General features: G+C 54.5%; 2 protein-coding genes, 1 long non-coding RNA gene and 1 pseudogene across 3 annotated transcripts in view; 2 read left to right on the forward strand and 2 right to left on the reverse strand.

Moving 5' to 3' along the window:
* The window catches only part of LOC135404675 (zinc finger protein 239-like), a 386,745-nt gene extending 371,721 nt beyond the window's left edge, over window positions 1-15,024 (reverse strand). The window contains exons 1-2 of the mRNA XM_064639412.1: window positions 14,921-15,024; window positions 13,002-14,052 (exon numbers count right to left, since the gene is read on the reverse strand). Of these exons, the coding sequence (XP_064495482.1) occupies window positions 13,065-14,052; window positions 14,921-15,024 (1,092 nt within the window). The 3' untranslated portion in view covers window positions 13,002-13,064. The remainder of the gene's footprint in view (window positions 1-13,001; window positions 14,053-14,920) is intronic.
* Window positions 1-23,569, forward strand: part of LOC135405260 (zinc finger protein 883-like) — a 290,064-nt pseudogene that overhangs the window by 185,198 nt on the left and 81,297 nt on the right.
* LOC135405596 (olfactory receptor 14J1-like) lies at window positions 1,867-2,457 on the reverse strand (the record flags this gene model as incomplete). The annotated part of the gene is made up of 1 exon (XM_064640304.1): window positions 1,867-2,457. A coding segment is annotated over one exon (591 nt), but the record flags the coding sequence as incomplete, so codon positions are not given.
* Window positions 22,162-22,872, forward strand: LOC135405706 (uncharacterized). The gene is made up of 3 exons (XR_010425965.1): window positions 22,162-22,218; window positions 22,685-22,765; window positions 22,843-22,872. It is a non-coding gene; the product is annotated as an uncharacterized LOC135405706 (long non-coding RNA).

Raw genomic sequence — 23,569 nt, forward strand, 5'->3', positions numbered from 1 at the left:
ACTGGGGAGCCTCTTGGAGCCAAGGGAACCCTGGGATGTTTTGGAACATCCTGGAATCAAGGAGCCATTGTGACAGTGAGGGGCCTCATGGAACCAAAGGAACCCTGAGAGTTTTTGGAACCTCATGGAATCAAGGGGCCATTTCTGGAAGGATGTTCTGCACTGACAATACCTAAAAACTGGTCAGAGAATGCAAACAATGCACACTCTCTGTGATGAGTTACTGTTGGTGTCAAGGTGCTGTTTTTAATGTTGAATTATGCTAAACCCAAAATGCTTCATGAAACTTCAAACATACATCCTGCTTTCTGAAGCAGGATTTGACAGATAAGCTGCTCCCTGGCCTGCAAATATGTCTGGCAGTCAAACCCTTGATGACTATAAAAGCCCCGTCCAACTTTCATGTGTCAGATTCTTCCACAGACTTCCTTGAAGTGTGTGGAGCTTCTGCCATGAAGCAGGGACAGCTCTTCATGGTCACTGCCCAGGGGTTAAGTGAAAGAGAGAGAACTACCCCCTGTTGTTATGGGGTGAGTTACCTCAATCTCCTTCAGGATTGTTTCTTTTTGCTGGCTTTGATCCAATACTTTAAGAGAATTACTTTGATAGACTGCACTGTCCTATTGTACACTATAGTACTAGGAGGTTTTTGCTTTTATACTGTGCAGGAAATAATTCTGTTTAAGGTCTTTCATCTATTCAATTGTGTGATCAATTTTCTGTTCATTTGTCATAATAAACAATTCATTTTATAGAAATATTTCTGATTTGCCATCACTAAAACCTGTAGAACAAAGTGATTGAATCACACCTCTATAATTCCTTCAATTGAAACCAAAATCTGAGCCTGAGATTGGATCCAGCCACAGCCAGGCTCCTCTCTGAGAAGGAATTTAGAAAGCACCTTTGTGCACCTCGTAGCTCAACGAGATGGCTTCTGCCATCAACTTTGTCTAAGCCTTCCAACCCCCAGCCCCAAGCCGTGACACAGGGGCATGTCTTGTGCATGCAGTGCAAACATGGACTCCTGAGCTGGTCATTTGATGTCCCTCCTTGGAGGGAAGAACAAGCCCAATGGCCTGGGGTGAGAGGCCAGTGCTGGGAGCGGTGCTGGCTGTGCCAGGGCACTGCTGGGTGCCCCCACCCTGAGCACTGCCACCCTTGTGCTGGTCACTGCTGTTTTCCTCTGCAGGGCGTTGTGTTGGGCACATCCTGGAGAGCAAAGTGGAAAGAAGGTTGAAGCTTTGAGGCCCTGGCCTGAGGAGATGCCCCTGCAGGATGGCAGTGCTGCTGCAGAGGTCAGCTCTGTGCCAGCAGTGCCCGTGGCTGTCCCTGCCTGCAGTCCCTGGACAGTCCTGCAGCAGGACTGGCACCGACTGCCAGAGCACTGAGGCCTCCAGGAACACAGGGCTCTGCAGGACAGTGTGGAAGGGAAGGGAGAGGAGGCCACGCAGGAGAAGGGCTGCTGCTCCCTGGCAGTGCTGCTCTGCTGGGACTCTTTTCTGGCCCAGCTCTGCACAGAGGCCCCAACCCTGCAGCTGCAGAGAAGTCAGAGAGGAAAGATGTCAGGCAAAGAAGTCAATGCAGAGTTCTTTATTTAGTTTAAGCACACAGTAAGTACAGTTCCTGATTTGTACAGCCTCTGGGCCAGGCTAGAAAGGCAAACACTGAATTGAAAATGGTGTTTACATATATATAAATATATATATATATACTTTTATATATATATATATCTTTATATATATATTTATATACATAAAGATTTTTTGGTGTGAACAAATTCTCAGAAAAATAGTGCCCCTGCCAGGAGCAAAAAATAGAAAAGATATGGTGGGCCTTTAATGAAGTCTGTAAAAGAATTGGCCTTTAATGAGATGGATAACATACAGAAGAAGGAGAGTTTATTGCTTCTGAAAAACATCCAGTTATCAGTTTCCTCAGGGCATCCTTGAGCTCCTGGTTCCTCAGGCTGTAGATGAGGGGGTTCAGTGCTGGAGGTACCACCGAGTACAGAACTGACACCACCAGATCCAGGGATGGGGAGGAGATGGAGGGGGGCTTCATGTAGGCAAATGTGCCAGCACTGATAAACAGGAAGACCACAGCCAGGTGAGGGAGGCAGGTGGAAAAGGCTTTGTGCCGTCCCTGCTGAGAGGGGATCCTCAGCACAGCCCTGAAGATCTGCACATAGGAGAAAACAATGAAAATGAAACAACCAAATGCTAAAGACATGGAAAACAAGAGAAGCCTGAATTCTCTGAGGTAGCCTGAGTGTGAGCAGGAGAGCTTGAGGATGTGTGGGAGTTCACAGAAGAACTGGCCCAGGGCATTGCCCTGGCACAGGGGCAGGGAAAATGTATTGGCTGTGTGCAACAGAGAATAGAGAAAGCCAGTGGCCCAGGCAGCTGCTGCCATGTGGGCACAAGCTCTGCTGCCCAGGAGGGTCCCGTAGCGCAGGGGTTTGCAGATGGCAACGTAGCGGTCGTAGCACATGATGGTGAGGAGGGAAAACTCTGCTGACATGAAAAAGAAAAGTAAAAAGACCTGAGCAACACATCCTGTGTAGGAGATGGTTGTGGTGTCCCAGAGGGAGTTGTGCATGGCTTTGGGGACAGTGGTGCAGATGCAGCCCAGGTCTGTGAGGGAGAGGTTGAGCAGGAAGAAGCCCATGGGTGTGTGCAGGTGGTGGTCACAGGCTACGGCGCTGAGGATGAGGCCGTTGGCCAGGAGGGCAGCCAGGGAGATGGCCAGGAAGAGCCAGAAGTGCAGGAGCTGCAGCTCCCGCCTGTCTGCGAAGGCCAGGAGGAGGAACTGGTTGAAGGAGCTGCTGTTGGGCATTTGTTGCCTCTAGATGTGGGGCACTGTTCAAGTAGGAAATAACAGTGACAAGTTAGGGCAGAACATTCTGAGAAAAATCAAAGCCACTTTCCAACACCCCTCTCATTGCTCCTTTGGTTTTCCTTTTCTAGGAGTCTCTCCTTCAGCTCCAGGGCTGGAGCCCTTGTTGGGGCTCACTACATCTTCCGTGAGGAGCAGACCCTCTGCCCACTGGCTGTGAGGGGTCAGTCCTGCTCTACACCTGTGGGGTCATGGGCATGGTGGGCACAGGGGCCCGTCCTGGTGTTCAGCTGTGTCAGATGAAACTGCTCCCAGTGCAAAAGGGCTTGTCAGCATCTGCACTCCCAGAAGAACCAAGAGAGCAGAAGGCAGTTTCAGAAGCTTGGGTTTGTTTTTTTTTAGACTCTCTCATCTCTGCTGAGGAGTGTTCCTGGATGTCAGAACCCCTCAGCACTTCTGATGCACTCAGGGAGAACAGAGCAGGTCCTGCCAGGCAGGAGGATTGTCTGGGGCTTAGTGCAGAGTGAGGGAGCTGGTCTGTCCCTCTCTCTTGTTCCCAACTGCCCTGGCTTTGCTCTTTCCTGAGATGGACATTGATCACACTCCCATTTGGGTCTGAAAAGCCACCAGACCCTGTTGAGAGCAGAGGAATCCATCCCAGACCCCTCAAGGTCTCAGCATGTCTCAAGGGCTCAGCACCCCACTTGGAGCCAAGGACACCCATGGCTCACCTCCCCAACCCAACAGCATCTCCTGGCATGGGCACAGCATCTCTTCCCCTCTCCACTGGGGCTTTCAGAGAACACAGCTGTGCTGGGAGGATGATTTGCATTCTTGAGGGCAGCTCCCAGCTTGGAAGGACACCTCAGAAAAGAGCCAAGTGTCCTAATGCCAGAGTCTGATTGAGGGAAAAAGAGCTCCTAAACCAGGCCCACAGACTTCACTGCCCACACCCCACAGGGCAGAGGACAATTGGAATGTCTCATTCCCAGGGACACACCTGCCATAGGGGAATCCCGGGATCAGTGTTGGACTGTGTAGCTTGAACTCCCCTCCCCAGTGAGCCTGACTGAGAGGAGGGAACAAGCTCAGGACCAGGGGCAAGCTGAGAACCAAGGAAATGCACAGGGAGGGTCCAGCTGGGAGAGGCCAGAGCAGAGCCCACTGGGCACTCAGGGCAGCATCACCCTGAGCCAGCTGTGCCACCTCCCAGACACCAACAGTGCCAGCAAGTTGTTCTCAGCCCTGGGCAGCTCCTCAGAGTTCCCTCTGGAACTCAAACCAGCAGGCATGTGGCTTGAGAGCTTGAGAGAAATCCCTCCTTGGACCTTCCCCTTGAAGTATCCCCTGGAAAATATCCTGGGGTGCTCTGGTTCTGTGAGCAGCCCTGACCCATTAAACTCTCACTCAATAGCAGAAGAAACCTGCCCTGCCCTGCCAGGCTTTGCTCTTTCCACCCCCAGCCTCTGCCCAGCCCTGAGGGAGCTCCCCAACCCGGCTGAGAGCTGCCCCTGGCAGTGGCAGAGCTCCTGCCCCGGCACAGCCCTGGGCTGCAGGACCCTGCTCTGCAGGACAGCTTGGGGCAGCCTGGGTGGCACAGCCCGGCTTCACAACCCTGCAGCCATCCCTGGGATAAGGGAACCCTGCTGGGATGTGCCTGGGATGGTGCAGCAGGGAGTGGGATGTGCCAGCGTTAGGAGATCTTTGCACCAACTGCAGACACATTGCCCTTCATGTGACTCACCGTGAGGAAGCCTGGAAAGATTCGTCCTCCAGTGGATCTTCCTCTTGACTTCCCTCACAGCTCAGGCTTTGTGTAACCTCTCTCTGCCTTGCTTTTCTTCCCTGGGTGCTGCAGGCAGTGCCCTCAGCCCTGCTGGGCTGTGCAGAGGAGCTGCTCACCAGCAGAGCTGTCTCTTTGAAGCTCTTCTTGCTTGCCAGGAGCTCCCTGTGTGCCAGGAGCTCGGCCCAGCTCAGCAGCACAGCAACAGCCCCAGGCATTTCATGACCCTCAGGGGGATTGATGTTGTTTACATGAGACTCAGTCCCTGAGAGGAAGTTCAAACAAGTTCTCAAGAAGTCAAAATGAGATTGAAATACTGAAGTTTCTTGTACTGTTAATGGGTCCCACTGAGGGACATGACTGTGAAAGTGTCCCGAGATTCCAGTTAGAGCAGAAAACTGCAGACAGTGATGACAAAGATGGACAAGCAAGGGAAAGGTGGTTCTGATGCTGAATAAACCTTGACTTGTTTCCTTAATCCAAAGGGCCAAGCCCTGACCCCCAGCCCCTGGGAAGGCACATCCTGTCCCTGCCTCATTCCTCAGGGCTCTTCCTGGGGCACTGGGATGTGGGATGTGCAATGCCAAGGGCAGGACCGTGGGGTGGCACCTGCCAGGCTGCTGAGCAGGGACAAGGAGGCCATGAGGCCCCAGGGCTGCAAGGGTCACTCCCCTCCTCCTGGCATCAGGGGCACAGACAGCAGCCATGGCCAAAGGCCTGCAGAAGGTGGCTCTGTCAGGGCCTTTCAGCTTCTCCCCATCCCTGTCTCCTCTCCAGCCCAGGCTGTCCTACGGTGTCCATGCCCTGCCCCTTTCCCTGCAGGCTGTCGTCATCCCCCCGGCTGCCCCACCTGGCTGGCACCTTCCTGCACTGACATCTCTGCGTCCTCCCTGGCTCTTCCTGCACACACAAAGCCTTGGGCTCATCCAGACTCCTTCTTTGTGACATATTGCACCACAACACTGACCTTGGAGGGAAATTTCTGACTTCTTGTCCCCAGTCTCGGCCACCCCAGCTGCCCTTGGTGGCACTAGTTCTTTCTTAGGCTGTTTTCTGACAGAAAGAAAAGCTCCACCAGCTCTGACACCCCCCTTCCAGACCTCTCAGGCTACTCCTCTACTGTCCTCAATCTTCACACCACTGACCCCTGAGTCCTCAGCCTCTATATACAGGTCATGTGCTTGAGGCCCCAAATTCCTTCCTGGGAGATCTCTGGGACCTCTCCAAGGTTTTGGAAGATGACAATAGAGTGCTCTTCTCCCAGGAAACACAGAGGGACACCTTTTTCCAAGGGTTGTCTTGGCAATCTCTTTAAACTTTCTGGCACAAGGGAGCTCTGAGCTCTGGGTACGGAGGGAGGTCCAAGTGCCAACCACTGGAGTGGGAGCTACAAATCATCAGGGCTTGTGTTCTTTGGAGGGCCTGACACTGGTGAGACTGCTCTGTGTGTGTGTGCACATGTAAGGACCTGAAAGGCACAATGAACTGTCTCAAAACACTGTCAAAGCAGGAAAATCCCTCAGTTCAGGAAGGATATTGAGGTGCTGGAGCGGGTCCAGAGAAGAGCAACGAGGCTGGTGAAGGGACTTGAGCACAAGTCCTATGAGGAGAGGCTGAGGGAGCTGGGGTTGTTTAGTCTGGAGAAGAGAAGGCTTAGAGGCGACCTCATCACTCTCTTCAACTCCCTGAAGGGAGGTTATAGACAGGCGGGGGTTGGTCTCTTCTCCCAGGCAACCAACAATAGGACAAGGGGACATGGGCTCAAGCTCTGCCAGGGGAGGTTTAGGTTAGATGTTAGGAAGAAATTCTTTACAGAGAGGGTTATCAGGCATTGGAACGGCCTACCCAGAGAGGTGGTGGATTCACCATCCCTGGAGGTTTTTAAAAAGAGATTGGACGTGGCCCTTAGTGCCATGATATAGTAATTGGAGTTGGATCAGGGGTTGGACTTGATGATCTTGGAGGTCTTTTCCAACCCAATCTATTCTATGATTCTATGATTCTTTAAATTGCTTTGGGCAAGGTTCATATTAGATATTAAAGAAACCTTTTTCCACTGAGAGAGTGTTCAGGCATTGGAACAAGTAGCCCAGGGAGGTGGTGGAGTCTCTGGAAGTGTTCAGGTGTGTGGTGGGTTGACACCTCTATCACTCCCCTTCCCAACAGGACATGGGAGGGAGTAAGGTGGGGAAAACAAAATAGTGGATTGGGATAAGGCAGTTTATTTAAAGCAAAAATTAATGTGAAGCTTGGTCACACAGAATCAAAAGACAGCAGGGTTTGTTCTCTGCTTCCCATGAGCAGCCATGGTCGGCCACTCCCGAGGAGCAGGGCTTGGGTCCGCGGGACGGTTCCTCAGCAGGCAGCCATCAGACAATGAATGCCCCCCTCCTGCTCCCTGCCTCAGCTTTTAGAGCTGAGCTGACCTCCCATGGTCTGCAATGTCCCTTGGGTCAGTTGGGCTCAGCTGGCCTACTTGGGTCCCCTGCCAGGTTCTTGCCCTCAGCTAAGGAAGGAATGTCCCAGTGCTGGTGCTGTGCTCAGCAGTGGCCAAAACACTGGGGTGTTCTCAACCCCCTTCCAGCTGCCAATGCCAACCCAGCCCTGGGAGGGCTGCTGTGGGGAACTGAACTGCAGCTCAGCCAGACCCAACCCAAATATCTATGGCACATATTCTATAGAATCCATCCTTAGGTGTTGTATGAGAGATCTGTAAGATATTACAAATAATAAGCAATAATCAGGCAAGTGTCCTCCTTAGGGACACACACACAGCCCCCCAAACTCCTGCCTGGGTTTGTTCCCTGGGGGTCTCTGCAGCAGCAAGCACAGCCCCACACTGACTGCTCTGGGGTGTGCAGGCATTTGTGGTTCTGCCTGTCTCACACACACCCCCAGCCTTGGGATCGATCTGGATGTCACTGGATGTGATGTCACAGGAGAGATGTGATGTCATAGGGGAGATGTGATGTTAGAGGGATTATATGATATCACAGGATAGTTGTGATGTCATATGATGGATGTGACATCATAGGGGAGATGTGATGTCACAGAAAGGATATGATGTCATATCATGGTTGTGATGTCATAGAGGAGATGTGATGCCAGTGGAAGGATGTGATGTCATAGAGGAAATATGATGTCAGTGGGAGGATTTGACGTCACAGGTGAGGACGTGACATCACAGGGATGATATGATATCAAATGAGAGGTGTGATGTAATATGATGGTTGTGACATCATAGGAAAGGCGTGATGTCATAGGGGAGATGTGATGTCACAGGGGAGGACATGATGTCACAGGAAGGATGAGATGTCACAGAGCAGGTGTGATGTCACAGGAAGGATGTGACATCATAGGGGAGATGTGATGTCACATAAAGGATGTGATGTCATATGATGGATGTGACGTCATACGAGAGATGTGATGTCACAGGGGGCTGTGATGTCACAGGAGGGATGTGACATCACAGGTATTATATGATATCACAGGAGAGCTGTGATGTCATATGATTGACGTGACATTATAGAGGAGATGTTATGTCACAGGAAGGATGTGATGTCACAGGGATGATACAATATCACAGGAGAGGTGTGATGTCATACGGGAGATGTGATGTCACAGAGGAGGATGTGATGTCACAAGAAAGATGCTATGTCACAGGAAAGATTTGATGTCACAGGGGAGATGTGATGTCATATTATAGTTGGGACATCATAGAGGAGGTGAGATGTCATGGGAAGGATGTGATGTCACAGGGATTATATGATATCACAGGACAGGTGTGATTTCACAGGAAGGATGTGATGTCATAGGCGAGATGTAAAGTGACAGGAAAGATGTCACGTCACAGGAAGGATGTGATGTCACAGGGAGGATTTGATGTCACAAGGGAGCTGTGATGTGACAGGTACGATGCCTGCCACCCCCACGCCCCTGGCGCCTGATTGGCCGCTGCCCCACCAATGGGCCATCCCATGGGATGCAAATGTCCTGCCCTGCTGCATATTCATGAGCTCGGGGCGGGGCTTTGAGCCCTTGATCAGAGGCAGGCGAGCTTTTGGTCCTCGCCCACCGCCGCCGCGCCCGGAGCGCGCCCGTGCCAAGTGCGCGGGGTCGACCACAGGAACCCAATATATTGTGTGAGTGCAGGGCTTGAGGCATGTGGGATTGAATGGACACAGAGAAAGAACTAACATTCAGAAACATATCTGCTTCTCTGTCTCAATTAATAAACCCCACAGTTTGACACATGGACATCAAATTCCCACAGAAGAAGTAGCAGTGTGTATTCCCTCTGACACCTTGGTCACCCTAGAGCAAAGATGCTGAGGTGTAAAAAGGAGCTCCAGCATGCTCTGGGTTTATTTGTTTTTTGAAGAAAACATTCCAGACTTCTCCATTATTGCTACTCTAGTGGCATCATGCCAGATAAGAAAAATAGTGGGATAAATAGATAATTCCTTCTTTTTAATAATGGGTCCATAGCAGCCCAGATTTCCTCTTTTTGCAGGAACCTGCCAGCAGATGAGGTCAAACTGCGTGAGAGCAATAAAGCTTTCAATTGCTGCAATGGGCAGAAGAGATAACTGCCCCCACAACTGCTTCTGTTATCAGTTTACAAGTATGCCATGAGAAAACGAAGCAGCAACAGGACTGGAGAGTTCTACTGTTCTTTGCAGCGCTGGTTGTTTGCATGTGTTTGTGTTTTTATCTTAATAACTTTGTGATATGCACGTCTGTGTGTATTTTTGTCTCAGGAGTTTTCCAATATGTAAACGTTTACCAAGAACATTGTGTTTGTGTCTCCTCTACTCACAAAATTGCTTGTATTATCAGCTTATTAATAATTGTTGACTTATTTGTGTTTTTATCATGAGAGACATTGGTAAGATTGTGTAAGACTAGTTTAATTTTTGCCAAGTTTATTTTGTCTTTTTATTGAAAAACAAGTTGGCTTGGGAGAAACTTTTAGATATGTGTAATTCTGTCTTACTCAATTGAGAATCAAGAAACTCAATCAAATTTAGCCTGAGAGTTGGTACAAGAATTTATACATATTTGGAATCATACAAATATGTATTATTTGCATAAACCCTTTGCCTCAGAAGGCATCAAATTTTATATTTGGCTAAATTTCTCAAAATATTAACAAATAAAACTAAATCTGGACAGAACAAAAGAAAGTGTTACCTGAAGAGAATATAAGAAAGCCTTTTACCAACTCCCATGTAACTCAATGTATTTGCAGAAGAACTGATGTGTAATTTCAGGTCCAATTTCAAGACACATTGGCCCCTCTAACAGACACGTTATTATAGAATCCCTACTACTCACAGGATGGAGAGAGTGGCTATCCCTACTACTCACAGGATGGAGAGAGTGGCTAATGAAAATTAGATTTGTATCAGTGTTTAATCCTGATGTTTGTAACTTTGTTAATGTTGGGATGTTTGATTGTAGCTATTGAGATCCTATTATGTCCCAAATGCTTACTATTTTACTATAATGTTTGAGGTTTTTGAAAATTGCATTGCATTGGGAAAAGATTTGTGCTGTCTCTTCCTTTTCTGCTCTCTTTTCTCCTTCTGTCCACTACATGAAAGGCACTGCCCACAAAGAAGATTCACAGTGAATGACCAAAGAAGAGAAATTATTGAATGCATAAATCACGGGGTGGTGTCAGAGACTGAAACAGTTCATGATTTGTGCATTCTAGGATTGCCAAGGGACTCTTGCAGGCTTCTGCAGGACTTTTGCTTTAGACCTCTGATGGCCCATCAAAGCCCACCCCCCCCTCTGCCAATCCTGAAAGGCAGAAAAAACCCTTTTCCCAGGCCCCTCACGGGAACTCTGCGCAGGCCCAGGAGATGTTGGGGGTTCGTGGCATGGCCCGGGACACCATCCATGGATATAATAACTCATAACTTCTTGGAGTGTGGGGGCTTCCCTCCCCCACCCCCAACGGATCAAGGCCACCACTTCAACTGACAGACATTGGAGCTGCAACTGCCAAGATCCATCGCTGGACCCCGTGGGCGGTGACTATGGACATCTTTCCACTCTCAGCTTTGCTTTCCCTTACTCTCCCTCACCCTTATCCTGTCTTTCCTTTCTCTCCCTTATGCATTTTCCCTAAAGGTTCTCTTTATGCCACATTGCTGTAGATGAGAGATAGAGCTGATAACACCCAAAATGGCAACATACCTGTTTACCTTTGAAACAAAACTGTTCTGAAATAAGCCCTACTTATATGTTTTCAAACACCAATTATTCGGTCTCTTTTCACTCTAATCCACCCCAAGGGATTTATTAATAAGAACCTGGGTTACCCCCCCCTTTCTGGGGTGGGTGGTAACAGACCCCTTGTAGCAGGATGTTCTACCTGGAAAAGAATCTGATGGGAAAATGCAAGCACTGCCAGCTCTCTGTGGTGAGTTACTGCTGGTGCCAAGGGGTTGGTTTAGTGTTGAATTGTGCCAAACCCAGCCTGGTTCCCCAACCTTCCAACACACATCCTGCTTTTGGAAGCAGAGTTTGACAGATCAGCTGCTCACTGGCCTGGGAATATGTAACTGGAGATCCATCACTGGATAAGCATAAAAGCCCAGGGCCAACTTTCCTAGAGCAGATTCTTCCACAGACTTTGTTGAAGTGTGTGCAGCTTCTGCTGTGAAGCAGGGACAGCTCTTGATGGTCACTGCCCAGGGGGTAAAAGAAAGAGAGAGATCTGCTTTGATTTATTTCTATCAGACACTGCTGGGCCCTCCCCGCTTCCTGCCGGGATCGGACACCGCCGGCGGCCCCGGCCCTGCCGGGCTCCATCAGCCGGAGGAATTGCTGCCAAGGAGGGGCCGGGGGCTTCCTCTTGGCCTTCGTCTCCCTGGCGCTGGGGCTCGGCTTCTACCTGCGCCAGAAGGTGAGGGGGGTCCCAGGGGGTCGTGTGTCCCCCCAGAGCGTCTGTGCCCCCCTCGGGGACCCCCCACCCCGGTGTCACCCCCTTTTCTCTCCCCACAGAGCTCCTGAGCCGGCGGCAGCCGCAGCCCCTCCCCGGGGCCTCGGGCCCAGCCTGGACCCCTCCTGTCCCTGTGAGGATTTTGGGGGGGTCATCTGTCCCCCCCTCCCCTGCTGTCACCCTGCCTGCACCCGGCTGCTCCCAGTGATCCCAGTAAAGCTTCCCAGTTCTCCCCAGTCCCGGTTATTGGGGGGCAGTGTGGGAGGGGCTTGAGGAATCCCAAGGCGTGGAGCCGAGTTTGGGGGGGGCAGAACTGGCCCCAGGATGGATCTGGAATGGGGAATCCCCCTGTGTTCCCCCTGTGTCAACCTGCCCCTCAATAAAGCATCCAGCTCACCCCAAAAGGTGCTGGGAACTCCCAAGAACCTCCAGATAGCACCCCAAGGACCCTCAAACCCACTCAAAGCCCACCCATGACCCCTCCCAACCCCATTTTCTGGGGGGACTTCTCTGGGCACTGGTGGTGCTGGGAGCCCCCCCGGCTGTGGGCGAGGAGTTCTCGGGTGAAAAGGGGGGGAGAAGTGGGAGGTCGGTGGGAAAAGTGGGGGTCAGAAGGGATAAAGGGGTGGTGGAACCCCAAACTGAGCATGAGAGGGCTGGGGACTGGAAAGATGATACAGAATTGGTGAGAGAGGGGGGAAAAAGTAGGGGTTAGGACCCCTAAACTGATCGGGGGAGGGGGCTGGAGATGAGGGGACCACGAAAAGGTGGAAGGAACAGGGAGAAGGGTGGAAAAGGGGGGGTGGTCTGGTGGGTCTGACAGTCCCATGGGGGTCTTTGGGCAAAGGGGGGCTGGCAAAGGAGGCTAGTCCTCCTGACCTCCCAACTTACTGTGGGGTGCTGGGGGCTGATGGATCCAATCTCAGCTTTGCTTTATGTCAAAAGTTTCAGTTTACAGGAATTACAGAGCTGTGACTGAACCACTTTTGTTTCCCAAGTTTTAATGATGGAAAATCAGATTTATTGATAGAAATGAATTATTTAGGGTTACAAATGATCAGACAAAAGATCTTCATCAGAATTATTTACTGCACAATATACATACGGAAAGTACCAGGAGTACAGGATAAGATAGGACAGGGCTCTACACTAAAGCAATTGTTGAAGCAATTCTACTCAAGCTGGCACAAAAGCAATAATTCTTAATTGGAGATGGATGGAACTCCCCCAGACCAACACGTGGGGGAAGATCTCTGCTCCCAGTCTCGAGGAGTGACCTGGGGGGCCCCCAGCCAAGGCAGGAATCTGCACACACACCCCCCAAGAAAAGTTCTGTTGGAATAACCTGCCCCTGGGAAAGGGGACTGGCCCTTTGTGGTCAAAAGGGATGGACTGACAGTCACTGGACTCCAGGGGTTGCCTCACCATCAGGGGGTTCATTCAGGGTGGAAGCAGCGGCCGAAGTTCTTCCCGCAGTCGGGGCTTCCCTTACTGGTGGGTCCGTTGGTGTCTGGTCAAGCCAGAGCTGTCGGTGAACCTTTTCCCACACTCCCCACACTTGTAGGGCCTCTCCCCGGTGTGGATGCGCCGGTGGGTGATGAGGTGGGAGTTCCGGTTGAAGCCCTTCCCGCAGTCGGTGCACTGGAAGGGCCTCTCATCCGTGTGTGTCTGCTCATGCCTGAGGAGACTTGAGCTGGTCTGAAACCTCTTCCCACACTCCCCACACTTGTAGGGCCTCTCTCCAGTGTGGATGCGCCGGTGGGTGACGAGGGTGGAGTTCCGGTTGAAGCCCTTCCCGCAGTAGGTGCAGTGGAAGGCCCACTCCCCTGTGTGTGTTGGCTTGTGCTTCAGGAGATCTGAGCTGGTCTGAAACCCCTTCCCACATTCCCCACACGTGTAGGGCCGTTTTCCAGTGTGGATGTGCTGGTGTTGGATCAGGCAGGAGCTGCTCCTGAAGCTCTTCCCACATTCCCCACATATGTAGGGTCGTTCCCCAGTGTGGCTGAGCTGGTGGGTACGGAGGTTGGAGATGATCCTGAAACTTTTCCCACACTCCACAGACTTGTAGGGCTGTTCCCCAGTGTGAATGCGACGGTGCACGTGCAGGCCGGAGCTGTCAATGAAGCTCTTCCCACACTCCCCACACGTGTAGGGCCGTTCCCCAGTGTGGATGTGCTGGTGGGTGAAGAGGTAGTACCTCCGGCTGAAGCTCTTCCCACATTCTCTACATGTGTAGGGCCGTTCCCCAGTGTGGATGCGCTTGTGACGGATCAGGCTGGAGCTGTTCCTGAAGCTCTTCCCACATTCCCCACACGGGTAAGGCCGTTCCCCAGTGTGGATGTGCTGGTGGGTGAGGAGGTCGCTGCTTGTCCTGAAGCTCTTCCCACATTCCAAGCACCTGAAGGGCTTCTCCCTGCTGGGAGGCTGATCAGGGACCACCAGCTCAGAGCTCCCCCTCAAGCTCCGGCCGCCTTCCTGGCACAGGTTGTGTCTTTCCTCCTCAGAGCACCCTGGGATGGCTTTGGAGCCCCTCCTGTGGGGGGATCTCCGGCCCTTTCCCTCCCCGCTGCCTTCCTGCGCCGGGGAGCCCTTCAAAACGGCCTCTCCCACCACGGTCTCACGGGGGGATTTGTCCTCCGGGCTCTCCGTCCTCAGCTCGGGGCCTGGGGCAGGAAGCAAGAAGGACAGGGAGGGGATTTGCCTCCGGCCCACAGGGAAGGCCAAGGACATCCCCCCAACTCCGGCCCCGGCAGGACGGCGGCGCCAGCGGGGTTGTCCTGCAGCCGGGGCCATGCTCGGCTGACAGAGCCAGCACAACACCCGCCCAAAGGGACACTGACTTCCTCCTCACCTGCCTGGGGGGCCCAAGGCATCTTCCTCTTCCTCGCAGCCTCCTCCTCCATCCAACCAAGCTTTGGGAAGGACAAATCCTGATGGGGGGAAAACAAGGGCTGAGTGCGTTGGCTTGGGGGTTCCTCCTGACCAAGTCCATCTCTAGAACTCACCGGGCATCAGCCCAGAAAAACCCAAACCATCTAGATTCAGGCAAAACCCCTCAGAAATAGCAAGATGACTTTTACCCGCCCAAACTGCAAAAAGTTGAGACTCAGCTAAAAAATATTCCAAAATATGAAGATTAGCCCAAAACATCTCTCCCAGAAGTTCCCCCTCTCTGGCGTCTCCCCTCTGGGATACAGAGTGTCTCCCCTGTCTGGGATGCTGGCAGTGTCGGGGGTCCCAAGGGTCCCTTCTCCTCTGTCTCGCTTTCAGGGTGCCACATTCCCCGATATTCCCCCTCTCCAGGTTCTCCACTTTGTTGTCCCAGGGATCTCAGGGGTACCCACTGTCCAGGCTTCCCCTTCCCCATGCCCCCCATTTCAGGCTCCCAGGGCTCATCCCTCTCTGTGCTTCCCCCTCCAGGCTGTTGGGGGTCCCCCAGCTCCGCCATCGCCCCGCTCTGCACCCCACACTTGGCAGCTCCCGGGCTCCACACCCACCCCCGGCACTCCCGGGGGCCCCCAAACCCGCTGTGTCCCCCCCGCCGGCACTGGGCTGACAATGGCGCCGGCGGGGCCTGACCCAGCAACACCAACCCCCACCGTGGGGGGGGGACCCACACAAGGGCCTGCTGTGCCCAAGGCAACCAAACAGCCCCACAGGCCAGGGGACACCAGAAACTTCCCCAGAGCAACGAGAGCAGGGAGCAGATCCAGCCCCCTGACACATGGGCAGGCTCTGGGTTCAGCCTGACCAGGGGAAATTTGGCACCAACAGCAAAGCCCTGACCCCTGGCTCGGCACAGGGGGCCCGAACTCCCCCCTCTCCAGGCTCTCAGGGCTCTTGCAGCTCCCTCTCTCCAGCCTCCCCTGCTTTCCAGGGATCAAGGCATGGGGACACCAAGGCACCCCCACTTCACACTCGCTCACACTCTCACCCCTTCCCTCAGCCCCCCTCTCACACCCCCTTTCCTGGGCTGTTCCCTAGTGTGGATGCGTTGGTGCCGGATCAGGTGGGAGCTCCGGTTGAAGCTCTTCCCACATTCCCCACACAGGTAGGGTCGTTCTCCAGTGTGAATTTGCTTGTGACGGATCAGGTGAGAGCTGCTCCTGAAGCTCTTCCCACATTCCCCACACGTGTAGGGCCGTTCCCCAGTGTGAATGTGTTGGTGTCGGAGCAGGTGGGAGCTCTTCCTGAAGCTCTTCCCACATTCCAGGCATCTGAAGGTCTTCCCCCTGCTGGGAGGCTGATCAGGGACCACCAAGTCAGAGCTCCCCCTCAAGCTCCGGCCGCCTTCCCGGCACAGGCTGGCTCTTTCCTCCTCAGAGCACCCTGGGATGGCTTTGGAGCCCCTCCTGTGGGGGGATCTCCGGCCCTTTTCCTCCCCGCTGCCTTCCTGCGCCGGGGAGCCCTTCAAAACGGCCTCTCCCACCAGGGTCTCACGGGGGGATTTGTCCTCTGGGCTCTCCGTCCTCAGCTCGGGGCCTGGGGCAGGAAGCAAGAAGGACAGGGAGGGGATTTGCCTCCGGCCCACAGGGAAGGCCAAGGACATCCCCCCAACTCCGGCCCCGGCAGGACGGCGGCGCCAGCGGGGTTGTCCTGCAGCCGGGGCCATGCTCGGCTGACAGAGCCAGCACAACACCCGCCCAAAGGGACACTGACTTCCTCCTCACCTGCCTGGGGGGCCCAAGGCATCTTCCTCTTCCTCGCAGCCTCCTCCTCCATCCGCCCAAGCTTTGGGAAGGACAAATCCTGATGGGGGGAAAACAAGGGCTGAGCGCGTTGGCTTGGGGGTTCCTCCTGCCCAAGTCCATCTCTAGAACTCACCGGGCATCCTGTGTCCATAAAAACCTCCAAAACACCAAGATTCAGTCCAGAAAAACCCAAAACACCCAGATTCAAGCAAAAACCCTTCAGAAATAGCAAGAAGACCCTTAATTCCCCAAACTGCAACAAGCTGAAATTCAGCTAAAAATACTCCAAAATATGAAAATTAGCCCAAAAAATTTCTCCCAGAAGTTCCCCCTCTTTCGTGTCTCCCTTCTGGGGTTTGGAGGGTCTCCCCTGTCTGGGATGCTGGAAGTGCTGCAATGGCCCTGCCTGTCCCTCACCCGTGGCCCTGCCCGTGGCCCTGTCCCTTGGCTCTCTCTCTGCCAGCTCAGTGTGGGGCACACGGGTTGGGGGTCCCTCCCAAGCCCCCCGGGCAGCCGGCGTTGGCTGGGGGGATGTGAGGGCTGGGCCTGCTCAGCACAGCCCCGGCCTCGTGCCCAGCGCCTCTTTCCTGACCCACACAAGACCTTCCCGGCCCCACCAGGGATCCCCTGCTGCTGCCTCTGCTCCTGGCCCTGCCTTTGCTGCTCCCTTGGCTGGGGCAGCGGCTGCAGGGGGGGGATGGCAGCAGCTTCAGCTCCACGGCACTTCCTGGGGGGAGCTCAGCCCGGGGGGGACGGGCAGGGACCTGATGGGGATGGACAGGGGCCCAGCAGGGACAGACAGGGCTTGCAGGGGAAGGCACAGGGACAACCTGGCCCCCCACACTGCCACCGCTGTCTCTGCTCCTCCTTGCAGGCTCCGTGGCCAGGCACAGTTTGTGTTCCTGGGTGCCCACCATCTCAGCACTTGGAGACACTCAAATCAGCGCCCGCAGCTCTGCAGCAAAGCCCCAGCTCACCTGGCACACAGGGGATGGACACAGCACCTTCTCAGGGATGGGCATTCACAGCTTTGCCCTCTTCCCCACCACGGGGCTCTCCTTCCTCAGCAGCACCTCTGCCTTGCACTTATTCTCAGCCTCACCTCAGGGACAGCTCTGGGCTCACCTCCGCGCCACTTCTCAGCCTCACCTCAGGGCCTGGGCTCAAGGACAGAAACCTGCAGGGAGGGGACATCAGGTGCAAGCTGAGGGCTGCCTGCTTGCACTGGCCTCTGGGCTTCTTTCTCCTTCTACAACCAGCCCAGAACTCAGCCTGCTTTGCTAACACCACACATTTACAAACTAACCTTGGAGACAGATATGAACAAACATCACCCTGGGGATAGAGCCTCAAGCATGTGCTGCCATAGGAATGGCAATCAGAGAATCACAGAATCAGCTGGGTTGGAAAAGACCTCTGAGATCATCCAGTCCAACCCTGGATCCAACCCCGCCATGCTTCCCAGACCATGGCACTGAGGCCACATCCATCTCACCTTCAACACCTCCAGGGACGCTGACTCCACCCCCTCCCTGCCCAGCCAATTCCAAGGCCTGATTACTCTCTCTGCAAAAAATTCCTTCCTAATATCCAACCTAAACCTCCCCTGGCACAGCTCAAGACCCAGCCCTCTAGTCCTACTGCTGCTTCCTGGCACAACAGCCCCACCCCCACCTGGCTCCAACCTCCTGGCAGGGACTTGCAGACAGTCAGGAGGTCTCCCCTGAGCCTCCTCTTCTCCAGCCTCAACACCCCCAGCTCCCTCAGCCTCTCCTCACACCACTTGTGCTCCACTCCCTTCCCCAGCCTCGCTGCTCTTCTCTGCACCTGCTCCAGCCCCTCCAGGGCCTTCCTCAACTCAGGGGCCCAGAGCTGGACACAGCACTCCAGGGGTGGCCTCACCAGCGCTCACTCCAGCCCAACAATCACTTCCCTGCTCCTGCTGACACACTCTTCCTCACACAGGTCCCTCTGCAGAGCCCTCCTGCCTTCCAGCACATCAACACACCCCCAGCTTGGGGTCACCTGCACATTTGCTGATGAAATGCCTGGTTCTGCAGCAGCTGCAGATGCTCAAGGGGCAGCAGGACCAAGTCAGGGGCCTGGGGGGGCCTGCTGGGCTTTGGGGTGCATGAGGGTCCTGGGGGAGCTGGGGAGGGGCTTTGGGGATTGGGGGTACAAACCAGCACAGATCAGGTCAGACTAGTACAGACCAGGACAGACCAGTACCTCCTCACTGCTTCCCAGATCTCTCCTGGAGCTGGGCCACCTTGTCGTGGGACACCTGAGCCCCCCCCCGTGCCCTCCCAGTACAGCCCAGTGCCTCCAGTACAGCCCACTGTGTTCCTGTCCCAGGGTGTGGGTGATCCCTCTCTGGGGGGGTTGGAAGGGATTTGAGGGGGGGCTGGGGGAGATTTGGGGGGATCTGGAGGGGCTGGTTGGGGATTTGGGGGATTTTGGGGGCCTTGGGTGCATTTGGAGGAGTTAAAAGAATCTTGTGGGCATTGGTGGGGTTAAAGGTATCTGGGGGGGAGGGGATTAAAGGAAAAAAAGGAGAGTTGGGGGATGTTTGAGGAGGTTAATGGGGCCTAGGGGGGGAGAGGAGGGGCTTCCCTACGAGCAGGTCAGTCCTGAGACACCCCTCATGTCCCCAAGACCCTTTTGGTGTTTCCAATTCCCTCCTTGACACCCCCAATTCCACTGTCCCCAAACCCCTCCCCACTGTCCTCAAACCCCATCCCTGATGTCCCCAACCCTCCATCTCACCCCAGGAGCCCCCCCTGGACCCTCTGACCACAAAAACGCCCCCCCACACACACTCACAGAAAGGCCAAGGGCACCTGGGGACATGTTTGGGACAGTTGGGGGGCTTTGCAGGGCACTGGGTGATTACTGGGGATACTGGGACACACTGGGGGGAACCAGGGAGCACTGGGGGGTTACTGAGGGACACTGGGAGGGACGGGGGAGTTACTGGGGGATTACCAGGACACACAGGTGGACACTGGCAGGTTACTGGGCCAAACTGGGGGTTACTGGGTGCTCACTGGAGCATCACTGGGCCTTACTGGGGGGCAGTGGGAGGTCACTGGGACACACAGGGTGGTCACTGAGGGGGTTACTGGGCTGTACTGAGGGTCACTGGGAGGTCACTGGAATATATTGGAGGCGCTGGGATCCCCTTACCCAGATGCGGTACATCTCCCCCCCCGCACTTTGGAGGGCACCCCCAGGACCCCTCCTCTGGGAGCTGGGAGATCCCCTGAACCCCATTGCTGGGCTTTAGGGGACCCTCGGGACCCCCTCCCTGTGGGGTCTCTGTGTGCTGAGTTTTGAAGGTCTCTGGGGTTCAGGACAGCCATTGGGATCCCCTTTCCCTGGGGCTGGTCTGCCGACACAGACACCCTATAAAATCCCCTCAAAACCCCTGAAATCCCCTCAGAAATCCACCTCTGGACCCATCCAAACCCCCTCAAGGACCCCACAAATCCCCTCAGAGACCTCATCCACCCCCAGGACCCCCTAAACCCTCTCAGTGACCTGCAAAACCCACCTGGGATCCCCGGGCCCTTTCAGGGACCCCAAAAACCCTTTCACGGACCCTCAAAACCGTCTGGGACTCCCGAAATCCCACTAGAAACCCACAAAACTGCTTCAAAGACACCCCCAAAAGCCCCCCAGGACCTCTCAATTTCCTCAGAGTCTCCAAAACTCCCTCAGGGACCGCCAACCCCCCCCTTAGGTTTCCTCAGGACACTAAACCCATTCAGAGACCCCCCCAAAACCCTCTAAGAGACCCCCCAAGGACCCCAAAACCACACAACAGCAGAAGAGCTTTCTGTAAAGGAAGAGAGCAGAAAATCTGAGAAGGAGAAGACCAAGGAAAAACTGAAGCAAAGCAATAAAATCATTCTGGCTCTTGCAGTTTTCCCTTCACCTTTTTCTCACTTTTCCTTTTTTTAGGGTTCTTTTTTTCGTTGGGTGGTTTTGATTTTTTTTTACGAGGGACTTTCTCGCAATCAAATCGAACATCCGGGTTCTTGGGAGGTCCCCGGGCCCCGCGGTCCCCGAGACGGTTCCAAGGCCCTGCGCTCTGACCCTCGGGAACCCCCGAACCCCATCCGCCAAACCCTCCCGAGCCCTCCAGCCTTTCCACCCACAGCCGCGCTCCCCGCAGCCCCCGAGGGGATCCCCAGACCCCGCTCTCCCGCACCCCCCGCCAGCTCACACAGACAAAGGCCCCGCCGCCATCACCGATTCCCGCTCTGCGCGCGCACCGCCTACAGAGAACACCGCCGCAGCCAATCAGCGCGCGGCCACGCCCCCGTACACTCGTCGTCCCTTCTGCGCGCCGCGCGGAGCACCACGGGAGTTGTAGTCCTTGCGGCGGATCAGAGCGGCCATTTGCACGTGGGCGGAGTGAGGATAATACTTTCTTGGTTTTACTGTTTTTCTGTCTTCTTTTTTTCTTCTTTTTCTCTTTCTTTCTTCGTCTCCTTTTTTCTTTCTGCTTCTTTTTTCCTTTTTTTCTTTCTCTTTTTCTTTTTTCTTTTTTTTTCTTTGTTACTTTCTTTTTTATTATTTGTCTAATTATTCCTGTTTCTCTTTTCTCTCCTTTTTCTTTTTCCTCCCTTTTTTTCTACGTATTGCCTTTTCCTCTTTTTTTTTCTTTTTCCTTTTTTTTTTACATTGTTTTCTATCAGTTGTATTTTCAAGGAAGATTTAAACACAGATCAAAACAATCTCCACCTACATATCTCACAACAGCAGATAATCTGGCATTGTTCCCGGTTCATGAGGATTCCCAAGATCACAAACACTGAGACACAAAGGGTGCTCACACAAAAAACAGCTTTCCCTGCTTTTTTCCACAGGTAAAGCAAGTGTGGAAGGGGCACTTGGCCCCAGGCAAGATGCTTTTACAGCCACTTTAAGCAGCACAAAGTGGATCTGGCTGGCAAATGGGATTATGCCCATGCTTTCAAGGAGCATTTGCAGAGTACATTTCGGGGCAACAGGGCCATTTCTTCATGTCCTGAAGGGATGAGAAGAGGGGGGAGCAAGTGCTGTGGCCCCAGAGCTTCTCTCTGCTTTGGGGACACTTCTGTGTTTTCCTCTGTCCATTGAATTCCCAACAAGAAGGAAAAAGCTACAGGAACTCCAGTCTGGAGTGCTCAGGACATGTGGAAGCAGGGGAATTTTTCTTCCCAGCTGGGATTGAGAGTGCAATTTCACACTCCTTTGGAGAGCATCGACTAAAACATCCCACACACACCCACAGCCACTCATACACAGCCAAACACACCCACTCACACCCACACAAGCAGCTCATCCTGCACTTCAGCAGGATGGCCCTGACCAAGCAGAGGGACCAAAATCACCTGGAAACACACCCCAGGGGCCCCAAAACACACTCAAAACACACCCAGATCACCCCAAAACACACCCTAGGGAACCCAAAACACACCTGGGGGGCCCCCAAAACACACCCAAACACAGCAGCTCATCCTGCATTTCAGCAGGATGAGCCCTGACCGAGCAGAGGGACCCAAAATGCACCCAGATCACCCCAAATCCCACCAGGGGGACCCCAAAACACACCCCGTGGACCCCAAATCTCCGTGAGACCCCAAACCCCAAAACACACCAGATGGCCCTGACCGAGCAGAGGGACCCAAAATGCACCCAGATCACCCCAAATCCCACCAGGGGGACCCCAAAACCCCAAATCCCACAAAATAGCACTGGGGGAGTGGGGACACCCAAAACCTGGGTGGGGACCCCAGAATCCCACCAGGGTGGGTGTTGGGGGTAACCCCCACCCCTGGGGCCCCTCCTGGGGGGCTGTGGGGGGTCCCTGCCCCCCCCAAGCTGTGCCCCCCCCCCCCAAATCCCACAGGCAGCTGGAGCAGAATCACCTGTACACGGCCTACACTGGCATCATGGCCAAGGTGGGACCCCCAAAAATGGGGTCGAGGGGTTTGAGGGGGGCCCTGGGGTTTGGGGGATCCCCGGGAATTCGGGCGAGGTGATATTGGGACTGGGGGGGGAGGGTCCCCAGAATTTGGAGGGGGGACCTGGAGATTGGCGAGGGGGTTCCCAGGGGTTTTGGGGGTCCATGGAGGTGGGGGGTCCCCAGAGATATTTTGGGAAGGATCCAGAGACTGGAGAGTTCCCCAGAAGTTGGGGGGGGGGGCAGTGATTGGGGGGGGTCCCTAGGAACTGGGGTGGGGTCCCCAAGGGTGGGGCTCTCAAAGATGAGGGGACTGTGGGTGGGGGACAGGAACTTTGGGGGTCCTCAGGAATTGGGGGGTTTCCATGGTTATTTTAGGCATCCCCAGAGATTTGGGGGCCCCCCCAAAAGGCTGGTTGGGGGGGCTAATTTGGGGAGCCCCCCTTTAAATTCCCCCCCCCCAGAGCTGTTACACAGGGGAAGGGGAGGAGGAAGAGAAGGAGGAAGAGGGCAAGGAAGAGGAAGAGGTCAAGGACTCGTTCAGAGTGAGGGGGGGACCCAAAACCTCCCTTGACCCAACCTGACCCTTGTGACCCCCCCTGACACCCCCGTGCCCCCCCAGGAGAAGGAGATGGAGAAGCAGAAGCTGCTGAACCTCCCCCCGTGACCCCTCAACCCCCAACCCCTGACCCCTGTGTCCCCCCAGGAGAAGGAGAAGCAGAACTTGCTGAACTTCTCCCTGTGAGCCCCTGTGACCCCTGACCCCCAACCCCTGACACCCCCCGACCCCTGTGACCCCCCCTGTGCCCCCCAGGAGAAGGAGAAGCAGAAGCTGCTGTCCCAGCAGGCCCGGTTGCACACACAGGGGGCGGCCGAGATGGTGCTGCAGATGATCAGTGCCTGCAAAGGGTGAGACCCCCAAGGAGAGACCCCTGAGAGACCCCCCTGTGTGAGAGAGACCCCCAGGAGACTTCTGGGAGAGATCCCTGTGAGGGTGAGATGCCCAGGAGAGACCCCTGACAGACCCCTCTGTGAGAGAGACCCCAGGGAGAGAGACCCCCGGGAGACCCCCGAGAGTTCCCCTGGCACGTGACCCTCTTGTGACACACACATGTTGTCCCCAGGTGAGCAGTGGGGCCGTGGGGGGGCTGTGACACACACATGACACACACATGACACGTGTGTCCCCAGGTGAGCAGGGGGACCACGAGGGGGCTGTGACACACACATGACACACAGGGATGTTCCAGGGGTAACTCAATCCGGGCTGGGGGCAGGCCCCTGCAGGGGCAGCAGCTTCACATTTGAGGTGATAAAACTGCTCTAAACCTGCACTCCAACTACTCCAC

This window comes from Pseudopipra pipra, chromosome W, assembly GCF_036250125.1.
Source record: "Pseudopipra pipra isolate bDixPip1 chromosome W, bDixPip1.hap1, whole genome shotgun sequence".
NCBI classification, from domain to species: Eukaryota; Metazoa; Chordata; class Aves; order Passeriformes; family Pipridae; genus Pseudopipra; species Pseudopipra pipra.